Here is an 11,501-nt window from a genome sequence, read left to right as displayed (position 1 = left end):
AAACAATCTAACTATGAATATTGTTCTTTGAAGTTTTACAAAGTAAACTTGCCAACTCCTTAAAATCTTGTTAAACAATTTAAAATCATTTAATTTATGTATGCCTAAACAATTTAATACAATTTAACAACATTGATCATCTCAAGTGTTAAATTTATGTATCTGTGGTCTGTTTTAAAATATTAGCATTTATGGGGCCCCTGAAGCCCTTGGGAGCCTGATAGAGCCGCTGACTTAATTTGGATTAAACAGAAGTTCAAATTTGTTGTTTTTAGACTAGTTGTGGGTTTAAATAGCATTTCACAGGAGATCTTTTCCCGTAACATCTAATTACACAGTAATACTTTTACATTTCCTGTCACCTTCACATCTTTTGATACAAAAACACAGTGGACCACCGGTGGACTGTCTCGGCACCCCGACCACCTGGCTTAGTAAGTTTTCTGGGGAAAACCCTGCAATACTGTTTTTAAAATACCTCTGCTGAGAGAGAAACCACACAATTTATTTACTGGAATCACGTCAATCAACAGACCTCCTATCAACAGATGGCCCTAATTTTGCTTAGGGCCATAGGGCCCTAAGCAAAATTTTGGTTTAATTCTGCTAACAATGTGGACCAGTAGATCATTCACACTCCTGCTATAAACTTATTGCATCTCTGGCAGTGCTGTTTACATTATAAACATTTACTGGCCAAGTAATTTGTCGGCCAGTTGATTTCTCGGCACCGATTTCCTTAATTTTGGGGGATCGTGATTGGCCGACACTTAGACGTGAAGCCCATCTTATCTTCTAATCTTATCATCTGCAGCGCCACCATTTGGCTGCCTGGTGTGAAGACAACAGAACAACATCCTCCAACACGTCACACCTTTAATTTTTCCTGGAGCAAAACATGGAACCCTAAAGCTTATAGACTGACTTAGAGAGCATTTAGATTTTTTTTCATATACTGTATTTTCTTGACTATGAGCCGCTAGTTTTTTCCTAAGCTTTGAACCATGCGGCTTATAGTCCTGTGCTGCTTATATGTGGATTTTTCTTCAACCACCAGGGGGCTCTTTAGCAGAAAGTGAATCATTGGAAGTCAAAATTGGAAATAAAAGAAGAAAGCGCCCATTAAAATGGAATAAGGTTTTAATAGGGAATTGAAATTTTGAGGATGTTGTTGATCAGTTAAATAGCACTGAGGGGAAAAGGAAGATTTTTTTTTTTTTTAAATAATACTGGGATCATTATGAGAATTTGAGGTATAGATATTAGGATCCAATAGATGGCAGTAATGCAACAATAACGGATGCAAGCTGCCGTTGGAATCTAAAGAAGAAGAAGAACACGCCCATTTTCATTTAGCACATGCTAGTACAGCATGCTAGTAGCAACTAGCATGTGCTAAATGAAAATGGGCACATGCTAGGACATGAAGGATCAGCACTTTTACTGTTACAGTTACCGTTCGGAAACTACCGTAATCAGTTCAGTTAAATCTAAACTTGGCAACTTTTTTTTTCAACCATAATAAATGTGATATTCAATTGACTTGTTATGACTCAAATATTGGGTGTCCGCCCTCCTCTGCTGCATCATTGTGGAAAACCTGGAGCAGCAGAGATATCCGCGGGTTATAGTCCGGAAAATAACCCCAGAGTTATAAATAAACTCTGGGGTTGTGGCTCATAGTCCGGAAAATACAGTATTTATTTCATAAATAGTGTTATTTCCTGGATTTTTTCTGTGAAGAACCCAGAGAGGGTTATTTGATTATTATTTATTTCATTAATAGTGTTATTATTTATTTCCTGACTTTTGTTCTGTGAAGAACCCAGAGAGGGTTATTTGATTGTGCTTTCTGGAAAACAATACATTTTTACATTTAGGCATTCCTGCAATCGTCACACTTTTTCTGTTACAAACTGACTCCGGCCCCCCACCAGAGTAGGGAAAATTTATGTGACCCTCACAGGAAAAAGTTTGGGGACCCCTGGTTTATACAATAAGTACTAAAATGCAAAAAATATCAAAAATCAAAATTAAAGAGAAGCTGCTCCTCCTGCTTCAGAGAGTCTGTTAGGCTAAAGGCTCATGCCTTTATTTTAGACTGTAGTGTAGGCTGTAGTGGATCTTGAACAAATAACACCAGGCATTTTACCGAGACTTTAAAAATCTGCTAGCTTGAATATTTTAAGATTAGTTTAGGTGTAAAGCAGAAGTAGATTAGGGGAACTCACCAGAAGTACCATAATCTCTGAATGGATAAGGCTCTGACACAACAGCGAGTTCCACAGCAGTCCTCATAGGAGCGACATCTGCGAGAAAACAGGCAGACAGACCAACAGGTCATTGATAGAAGAATATGCTAAAGGGCAATGCAAAGTCTGGTCTGTTATATTCATTTTAATTAGATTAAATTCCAAAATAATTTATTAATCACAAAGAGAAATTAAATCAATCATTCCAGTGTATTTGTACAGCACATTTCAGCAACAAGGCAGTTTGAAGTGCTTTACATCATAAAAACACAAAAATACTAAATCACCATGCAATCAATAATTGAGAAAACTTAAAACAAATATTACATTTTGATGAGTGTCACCATTAAAATCATCAATTGGTCAATGTTCCATTTATTATGTTTCAAAAGCAACTCAAAAGCAATGTGGATTTTTAGTCTAGATTTAAATGAACTCAGGGTTTCAGCTGTTATGCAATTTTCTGGACGTTTGCTCCAGATTTGTGGTGCATAGAAGCTGAATGCTGTTTCTTCATGTTTGGTTCTGGTTCTGCAGACGGTCAGAGTGGAGTTCAGGTGGAACAGTCAGAGGAGGGATTGTGAGCCTATTAACTGTTGAAGATAAAGCTTGAGCATTGCTGACATTTTTGTTTATGATTTACAAAAACAATGTTTCATGTGGTATGTTTTAGTGCCTCTCTTGTTGTCTCTCTTGTTGTACGCATTATAAGATAATAACTAAACATCCCTGCTTTGTTCAGATGACAATGGGTTTGTTGCAGCAGATGGATGATGCTCCACATTGATAAACAATGTGGGTACTGGGTACTGTAAGCTGCTTGTTGCTTCCCTCCCCTTCCCTTCTCCCTGCAACTGAGAGAAGTGCTGACTCAGCTGTGAGAGTGGAACAAGAAACTGAGAGAAGAGCTTCTTTCAGTTTCTTGTTCCATTGCTGTCAGGTGCTGGAACTTTATTCACTTTGAGTCTGGTGACTGTAGCAAGAAACCTGCAACGTTCAGGGGAATGTTGGCAGATTAGCTACTTGCTATTCTGTAACCATCAATGTGTGTCAGTAAATAATTGATGCAGACAAAACTCATTCCCTGTAGTTGCTCTACATCAAGTAAAGTAGGATAAGACATATAGCACATTTTCAGTAACAAGGCAATTCAAAGTGCTTTACATGAATTAGAAGGAAATGCAAACAAAATAACAAACCAAAGGAAAGAGAAAAAAAGATAAAAAGAGAGGCATAAGATAAATGTTGATTCTCCATGTTTGATTCTATGAAGTATGGTGCCCAAAAACAGCAAGCAGGGTCAGACGGGTCAGAGTAGGGAGCAGAGGAAAAAAGCATCTGCCTTCACCGAGAGCTAGAGAGACATAACAGAAACAGTTGCAAATTACAACTTCCTGTCCACATGATTTTAATGCCTCTGATATTTCCTCACAGGCATCACACTAAGTGGCACAGGCATCTGTGTCTGATGCCAGGCATCACAGGCATCAGACATACAAGTGTATTTTAATGCTGGCATTAATCACACTTTGTGCATTGCAAACAAAAGCTTACATTTCCTTTTAAACCGCATGAGCAGTAGCCTGGAAACCAAATATTCAGAACTCAGGCCAATGGATTGGTTTATGAAGAGCAGCATTAAAAATAAGTTGCATATGACAACTTGTTTGCATATGACAGAAAGCAGGATACATGATGAATAAAAGACAGTATATCTCAGACTTCCAAGTCTCTGGAATCTCAAACTAGTTTTAGGATGAGAAACAACAGCTTCAGAAGGGAGGAAATATTTGCACCTATGATCGTTACAGTCTCTACTGGAGATGTTTCTTTTACACAATACATGTGGGAAATATGACCACATGTATATTTCCCACATACATTTGGTCATACACTCATCCTGTTTGAGTGTGTGATTGGTTCATTTGATTCATTTTCTGAATAATACCTTATTTAAACACAAAGTGTGTGGTGTTTTCTAATTACTCTGGTGATAGAGCCTTCTCCTAAAGCAAGTGTTGCTGAAGTTTTTATCCTTTCTGCTAGCTCCTGCATCCCAAACATGGCTTCTTCCTGCTCATGCAGCCAACAGTGGGAAACGCTGTTGCTCATAAACAATTAATTAAGGTTTTTACAGTGTTTTGGTTGCTTTAAATAGATTGCTTAAAACAGCAGAACTTGTCTGTTTAAGCCTCCATTTTGGTTTTGAAAATACTAAATTAGATCTATCACTGCAGTGATTGATCAATAGACGAAGAATCAATTGTCCAAGAGGTTATTGATTTCTGGTTCATCTGATCTAAATTAGTGTAAATATTAGTTTCATTTACAAATACTTCCTTAATAAATCTGATTTCTCAACATTCACAGTTTATACTAAACTGTAATATTTCATCAGACCCAATCAATTAATTTATTTTAGGAGCCTTATTACTAAGTGAAAAACATTATATACATTAACTACAAACAGATGGATATTTGAAAGCCTCGCCTTTTTAAAATTATGACGATTTTCCACTTACAGATAATGGAAATATGACATTCAAAATTAGCATATGACAACAATTCTTAAAAACAGAATGTGTTTTTAAGAATGTGTTTTTAAGAATGTGGGCTTAATGAAAGGAATTTTTAAAGCAGGAAGGAATGCTTAAATTTTATTATATTCAAAACGTACTTTTAATCTGACAAGTGAGACTCAGGCACAAATATTCTTGTTCATTGACTATTATTGGAATTATTTACTGTTTACTGTTAGTTTAGTTTTCATCATTCTTGCATGTTTTTCTCTCTGGTTTAGTTTAGTTAATAGCTTAGGGAGTTTGTTGATTAAAGTATTTAACTCTCAGGTTGAATTATTTTGTTATTAAACTCTTGCATATCGGAGAGAAGTTCATAAGCAAACTGATTAATTTTCTGAATTGTACCTGATATGTGCTTGTTATCAGGTATTGCACATGTCCAATCACTGAACAGATGCAGGACCTGTATGATGTGGGTTGTCAAGGCAACAGGTCTACAGTTGTCGATGTCTTGCGAAATTGATCCTGATGCACGCAGATGTGATTTCACGGCTCATCCAGATAAAGTCAACAGGCTTCTCTTAATGCCTTGGTTTCTGTTTCCTCCATCTAAAAGCAGGTTAACATCTGACGCCATTTTGTGAGTGCTGTTTTGCTACTCAAAATTTTTACAATATCAATGGAGGAACTGATAAATAGATTCAAAACTGATTTGTCAAACTTTATTGGTGTCTATGTATAAGTACATTATATGTACACATCTAAAATTCCATCTTATTCATATAAAATGCACACATTTTTGGAGAAACATTTTTTCTGGGTTGTCAGAAATCCACCATAATAAAGAGAAAGAAATGATTGAACTACATCACTATGTGTGCAATTAATTAATAAAAAGGTTTCCCTGTACTTTTTCATTTAAAGAATTAAATGAAAGAACTTTCCAAGTTATTATAATTCATTTTATGTGACAATGCCTGTTTTAATATGCAGATAATTGTGAAGGTTAAAAATGGAGTTAAATGAATTGGACTTACACAAAATATGCAGGATATCGTTCCTCAAAATACCAGCAAAACTTCTTGGCTTCAACACACTGTAAAAGAAAATAAGGTTTTAATTAGGGTAACATTGACTAATGTGAATATTATAAATTGACTACATAAACAAAAGCTTCCAGGTCAAACCTGGATGAGAAGAGCAGCAGAACTGCTGCCTGACTAATGTTGAATAAAGTAAACTCCAAAAAAGTGTTAGAATTCTGAGCATTATCAGGACAGAGACAATTAGATAAGAGATATTATATGAGAAAGATGTGAAATTTTGTAACAAATAATTAGATTAGTTTTCACAGCTCTACATTATGATGTCACCAGGTGACTGAAACTGGTGACATCATGTATCTGTTCTTAAACAGATGCTTAGAACAGATACATGTGTGGATGTGCCAAAACTTTCTCCAGCTGAACAGAAACAAAACTGAAGTTATCTTTGGACATAAATAGGAACAATGGGCCACAAGTTTCCATACAGAGGAGAATGTAAAATGTATATTTCTTTATATTTCAGATACCCAAAGAAGATGCGTTTGACAAAAGAGCAAAGAATTTAAATTATACTGATGGCTGGATCAGGAAGCAGTCACATGGTTGCACGAAACTTTAACAGAAAACATGGAACGAGCATCACACACAACACTGTGGCAAAACTTATTTGCAAGCTTCAGAAAACTGGAAATGTTGCAGATTAACCACAAAGTGGTCCAAGACGTGCAGCGATTACATAGAGTTAGGGCCAGCCCAAACCTTCATAGGGCTCTAAGCGAAATTTAGTTTTGGGACCTTTAGTTTTGCTAATATTGTGGACTGGCTGCAATCAACAGTCACATTATTAGATCATTCAAAAATCTGCTAAACTTATTGCATCTCTGACAGTGATGTCTACATTATATATGCACGTATACATAGGTTAAAAATGGAGTTAATTGAATTGGACTTACACAACACACATGTGTTGGCCCATGTATTGGCCCATTTATTGGCGCCGATTTTCTTAACTTTGGGGAATGGATGATCGGCTGATACATGTGAAGCCGATCTTCTGCAAAGGTTTATAAATGAGCATCTGTCCTCTTCTGCTCTGCAGTCAGAAGTTTGACTAACAGATCGGCCCACCAGGTCATGTCTGCACAGTTTCATTTAACAATATTCACCCCACTGTTGCCAACTTAGCGACTTTCTTGCTACACATTTTAGACAAAAAAAAAATAGTATCGACAAAAATCTAAATTGACAGGTAAAGCTTTTTAAAGATCAGTAATCGCCGACTGACCAGAAAACTGAAATTGGTGCAGCCCTACACACATAGTCATGACATTCTATGGTTAAATTAATTTCTGTTAGGTGTAATTACAACATAGAAATATAAGAATAGACGCCTCATGGACCACCCTCGCCTATTGTCGCTCACGAGATTTAGGGCGGCCATCTTGGAGCGGTCGACCACTCCACTCTGCGTTATACGTTTGGCAGGCACAATGATGTATCTGCACATTTAATCGATTATTACACGCTTTTTTTGTTACTGGAAACATTATACACACTGCTATCAAAGCTACATTTAAAAATCAATGTATTTTTAAAGTATTTTAATTGTATTGATACATAGTTCAGCATATTTAAATATGCTTAGTGGGGAAAACAATAGAATAGGAATAGAATATTGATGTAATATTGATGTATGATGAGCATTTTACAAAGCACACAGCGGTTCATAATTTATTTAAATTTAGTAATATCATACATATTTATATAAATGTACAAAGACAAATAATGATTACTAAATAATTAGATGCATGTTTATATGTATGTATACATATAAACATGCATAACCTATATATATTATTTCTAGTTGAAGAGTGTTTCAGCATCTGCGATTGAGACCAAAATCCGATGCGAGATTCATCCATGCTGTGCAGTGAATCCGTCTCTCTTTAAAAGATATTTCACACTTCTTCCTCACATCGTGTCTTTAGGAAATCTTCAAAACAAAAACAGAAGATTTGGGAGATATCTTACTTTTGAAGGAGTGAAAGAATTAGTCTTTACCACCTGTGTAAACATTTCTAATGTAGGCTCTTGTGTAAGATAATCTAAGCCATTTATTTACAATAAGAAAGTGCATAGAATACAATTAAAAACACAAGATATTCACATCAGGACAAGCTTAAAAAATAATTAAATAAGGTGCTTGTTAAATAACAGTTTTCCCTGAGTTGATATATTGCACAGAATCTCATTAAAACCCCATAGCTGCAGGGGTTCCCAGTGGCTCTGTGGAAGCAAAACTCCAGCGTCTGCCTGGCCTTGACATTGCACTTCCACAGAGCCAAGGCATCAAGATGAGGTCCAGCCTGGAATCTGTCTTTTCAAGATAAATAAAATAGCCATTTTGGCTTCTGCAATTAAGAAATTTAAAATCTGGCACTTTGGCTTGTTGGCTTTGTTAGAACACAGTCCATAAATAAATATAGAACTGGTAAAAACAATGCCAAAACAGCTAAAAACACTCATCAATAAACTAAAAAATGTCAGTCTCCTACAATCAATAAAAACATGAAAAACACTCTCAGACAGGCCACTGAAAAGACACTCATTTAAAACCCTTGGACTAAAAACCGATAAAAACGAATTGGTAGCAATGGCACCATGTAAAATCCTCCATTGCAGATCACCAGTCCGTTTTTTTTATGGGAAATTTGTAGAGCGTCCTCCACTGAGAAGTTTGTCCTCTCAGACGATCCGCCCACAAGCTCACTGGTCTGTTCTGTAGAGTTCTTTCATTCAGGACTTTGACAGTTTTTGTAGAGTACTTTTGGGCCCGTACTCTGGAGGCTGATCTGTGAGTCTTTGCTGGCTAGCAGGGGACCGCTGTTCTTTGTGAGGCCGGTGTTCAGGGTCACATCAGGGACCGGGTCTGTCAGGTCCGGCGAAGCCTTTTTTTCATGGAGGAGCTGCAGGAGACGCCTCTCTCCGGCCATCATCCTCTCCTTCAAACGGTCCAGGAAACGCTGCACAAGTCTAGTGGACTGGACCCCCAGCAGAGATGCAACGGCCTGGGCGTTAGACAAGTCCGGTCCAGCTGCCTCCACCAGATGTTTCACGGTTGTCGTCTTGGACCGACACGGCGCCTCCAACAGTCCTGGTATGGTGCCACCACACACGTCCAGTCTGGACCCACAGACTCTTCTTTAGAAGAGCCAATGCATAGAGTTATGCGCCTGTGAACGACAAAGTTTAAAAAGGCCACAGGATTTAAAAACACCCTAATAAAACTGAGGCAACCCCTTTAACTTTAAAAGACTAAAATCGGTTAAAAACAGAGCAGCATCCAGCCTCAGAAAATTAACATGTATGAGGATACAGCTGGCCACATCCCTCTACACAGGAGATCCTGTCAAGTATTTCTCAAGGAACTGCAAACAGAATGTAGTTGTTCTACTGGCCAGGTGGAAAAGGCCCTTGTCCCCCTCCTCTCTTGGTAAAAACAACACAGACTGTGCCACCCAATGTAGACCGTTCCAGACAAAATTTACCATCTCTGACTGGCCACGTGGTGGGTCTAAAACAGAGAGTTTGTGCCACAGCTGTGATGCTACAAAGTTGTTTAAAACCAGCACTCTACCCCAGTAGGACATTTGTGAGTGCAGCCAGACAATAAACACTCGAGGGTATTTTCTGGAGGAGGGGTTCCAGGGAGAGTCCGTAGAGCATCCCTGAGCGCACAGCCCTGTTGAATGCCTCTACACACCCTAAAAGGAGCACACAGGCTGCCGTTGATCTTCAGCACACTCTCAATGTCACTGTACAGTACCTGGATCTTGGCAATAAGACCCTCGCTGAACCCAACCCCCCTAGATGTTATCTACCATGGACCTGCTGGGGATGCAATAGGTCTGATCTCAGTGGATGACCTGCTCCACAGCCCTTCCCAGCCTCAATGCCAGAGCCTTGGAGAGGATCTTGTAATCGGTGCAGAGGAGGGACACAGAGGGCCAGTTCTTAATGTCCTGCAAGTTATCCTTTTTGGGCAGCAGGGTGATGACTGCCCTGCGGCAAGACAAGGGGAGTGAACCAGTGTGCAGACTCTCGTTGTAGACATCGAGCAGGCCTTTGGCCAGAATGTCCCAGTAGGCCTTGTAGAACTCGACCGTGAGCCCGTCAACGCCTGGGGACTTCTGGACCTGCATGCTGAGAAGAGCTGCGTGGAGTTCCTGAAGGCCCAGAGGGCGCTCCAGCTTAAAGTTGGTCTCCTCGGAGACCTGGGGTAGTTCATCGCAGAACTCCCGGAACAGTTCCTCGTTCTCCTTGTATTCACTGTTGAACAGAGAATGGTAAAACTAAACAGCCCTCCTCCTGATCTGCCCTGGTTCACTCAGTTGCTGCCCTGTGTCCGACAGCAAAGAATGGATCAGCTTCCTCTGTCCGTGCTTCCTCTCCAAGCTGAAGAAAAAGCCAGAGGGAGCATCCATCTCTGTGATGTTCTGGATCCAGGACCTGACCAATACGACTTGGACTTTATTTTCCAGCAGGTTTGCTAAAGTTAGCCTTTTAGATTTGAGAGCGTCAATAGGATCTCGATTTCCTGTGGACTCACTAAGTCGTTCTAATTCCATGATGTTCATCTCGAGATCTCTGATAGATCTGGTAATGTCACGAGTGTTATTGAGAATGTGCTGCTGACTCAGCAGTTTTATCTGTACTTTTCCATAGTCCCACCACTGTTTAAGACAAGTAAAATCAGAGTTTCTTTGTCTAAAACCAGTCCAAAAATAACTTAAAATCTCTTTGAAACCCTGATCATAAGTTAAGGCTGAGTTAAAATGTCAGTAAGCGCTTCTAGGTAAAATGTTTCTAATAAAAACACTACCTAAAAGTGATCTGTAAAAGCCACCAGTAAAATCTGGCATGTATTAAACACGTTAAAATGGTGTTTAAAACGATACAAATGATCAAGACAAGCTAAAGAGATTCGGTTTTCTTTAATGTGGGACCATGTATACTGCCTGGAGCCTGCGTGCATCCTCCTCCACTGACGAGACCAGCTGCCGCAGAGCATGTTGGGCTGCTGGATGCGGCTCTGCATGATTACGGCCGAAAAACTCATTTTCAGTACAGTTAAAATCCCCACCTATAAAAACATAATCCTCAGACCTACAGACAATTTTCTCAAAAAAACGCTTTTTCTCTGCATTGGTGATAGGAGCATAAATATTGATAAAAACAATACTAAAATGATCTTGACTAAAAGACACCTCCCCTGAATGACATGTTCAACTTCTGTAGAGTTTGGAGTGAAAGCTCTAGAAAAGAGGAAGCCCACCCCTGCGCTCTGGGAGGTGCTGTGACTTAAAAATGACCTCCCCCCCTCCACTCTCTGCCCCAGTCTGTTTCTATTAAATGATCACTGTGAGTTTCTTGTAAATAAATGACATCAATTTTCTTTTGGTTCAGTGTTTGATAAATTAAAGCCCGTTTTTCAGGCTCCCTTTCCCTGTTAAGATTCAAAGATGCTATTTTAAAAGAATCCATATTGGGTAAGAAGCTAAAAACAAAATACCAAAAGATTATAAATAATATTAAAGCTACAAGCAGCCTCGAGCGGCCCTCACAGCAAACCGCTGCTCCGGCTTATAGCAACCGCGGGGGTTCCAGCACCGCCTCCTGCC

The 11,501-nt window shown here is 38.9% G+C and overlaps 1 protein-coding gene and 1 long non-coding RNA gene across 2 annotated transcripts in view; both read right to left on the bottom strand.

Annotated features, from left to right (window-relative positions):
* LOC106938899 (VOPP1 WW domain binding protein) overlaps window positions 1-6,585 on the bottom strand; it is a 12,333-nt gene extending 5,748 nt beyond the window's left edge. Inside the window, exons 1-3 of the mRNA XM_015021097.1 lie at window positions 6,580-6,585; window positions 5,812-5,870; window positions 2,232-2,309 (exon numbers count right to left, since the gene is read on the bottom strand). Coding sequence (XP_014876583.1) covers window positions 2,232-2,309; window positions 5,812-5,870; window positions 6,580-6,585 — 143 coding nt within the window. The remainder of the gene's footprint in view (window positions 1-2,231; window positions 2,310-5,811; window positions 5,871-6,579) is intronic.
* Window positions 6,586-7,654: 1,069 nt separating this feature from the next.
* LOC106938904 (uncharacterized) overlaps window positions 7,655-11,501 on the bottom strand; it is a 22,473-nt gene continuing 18,626 nt past the window's right edge. The window contains exon 3 of the long non-coding RNA XR_001422715.1: window positions 7,655-9,053. This is a non-coding gene — a long non-coding RNA (uncharacterized LOC106938904). The remainder of the gene's footprint in view (window positions 9,054-11,501) is intronic.

Source organism: Poecilia latipinna, unplaced genomic scaffold (genome assembly GCF_001443285.1).
Source record: "Poecilia latipinna isolate Pla-1442-1.1 unplaced genomic scaffold, P_latipinna-1.0 Scaffold2722, whole genome shotgun sequence".
In the NCBI taxonomy this organism is placed as follows: domain Eukaryota; kingdom Metazoa; phylum Chordata; class Actinopteri; order Cyprinodontiformes; family Poeciliidae; genus Poecilia; species Poecilia latipinna.
This window is presented reverse-complemented; position numbering and strand designations above follow the sequence as displayed.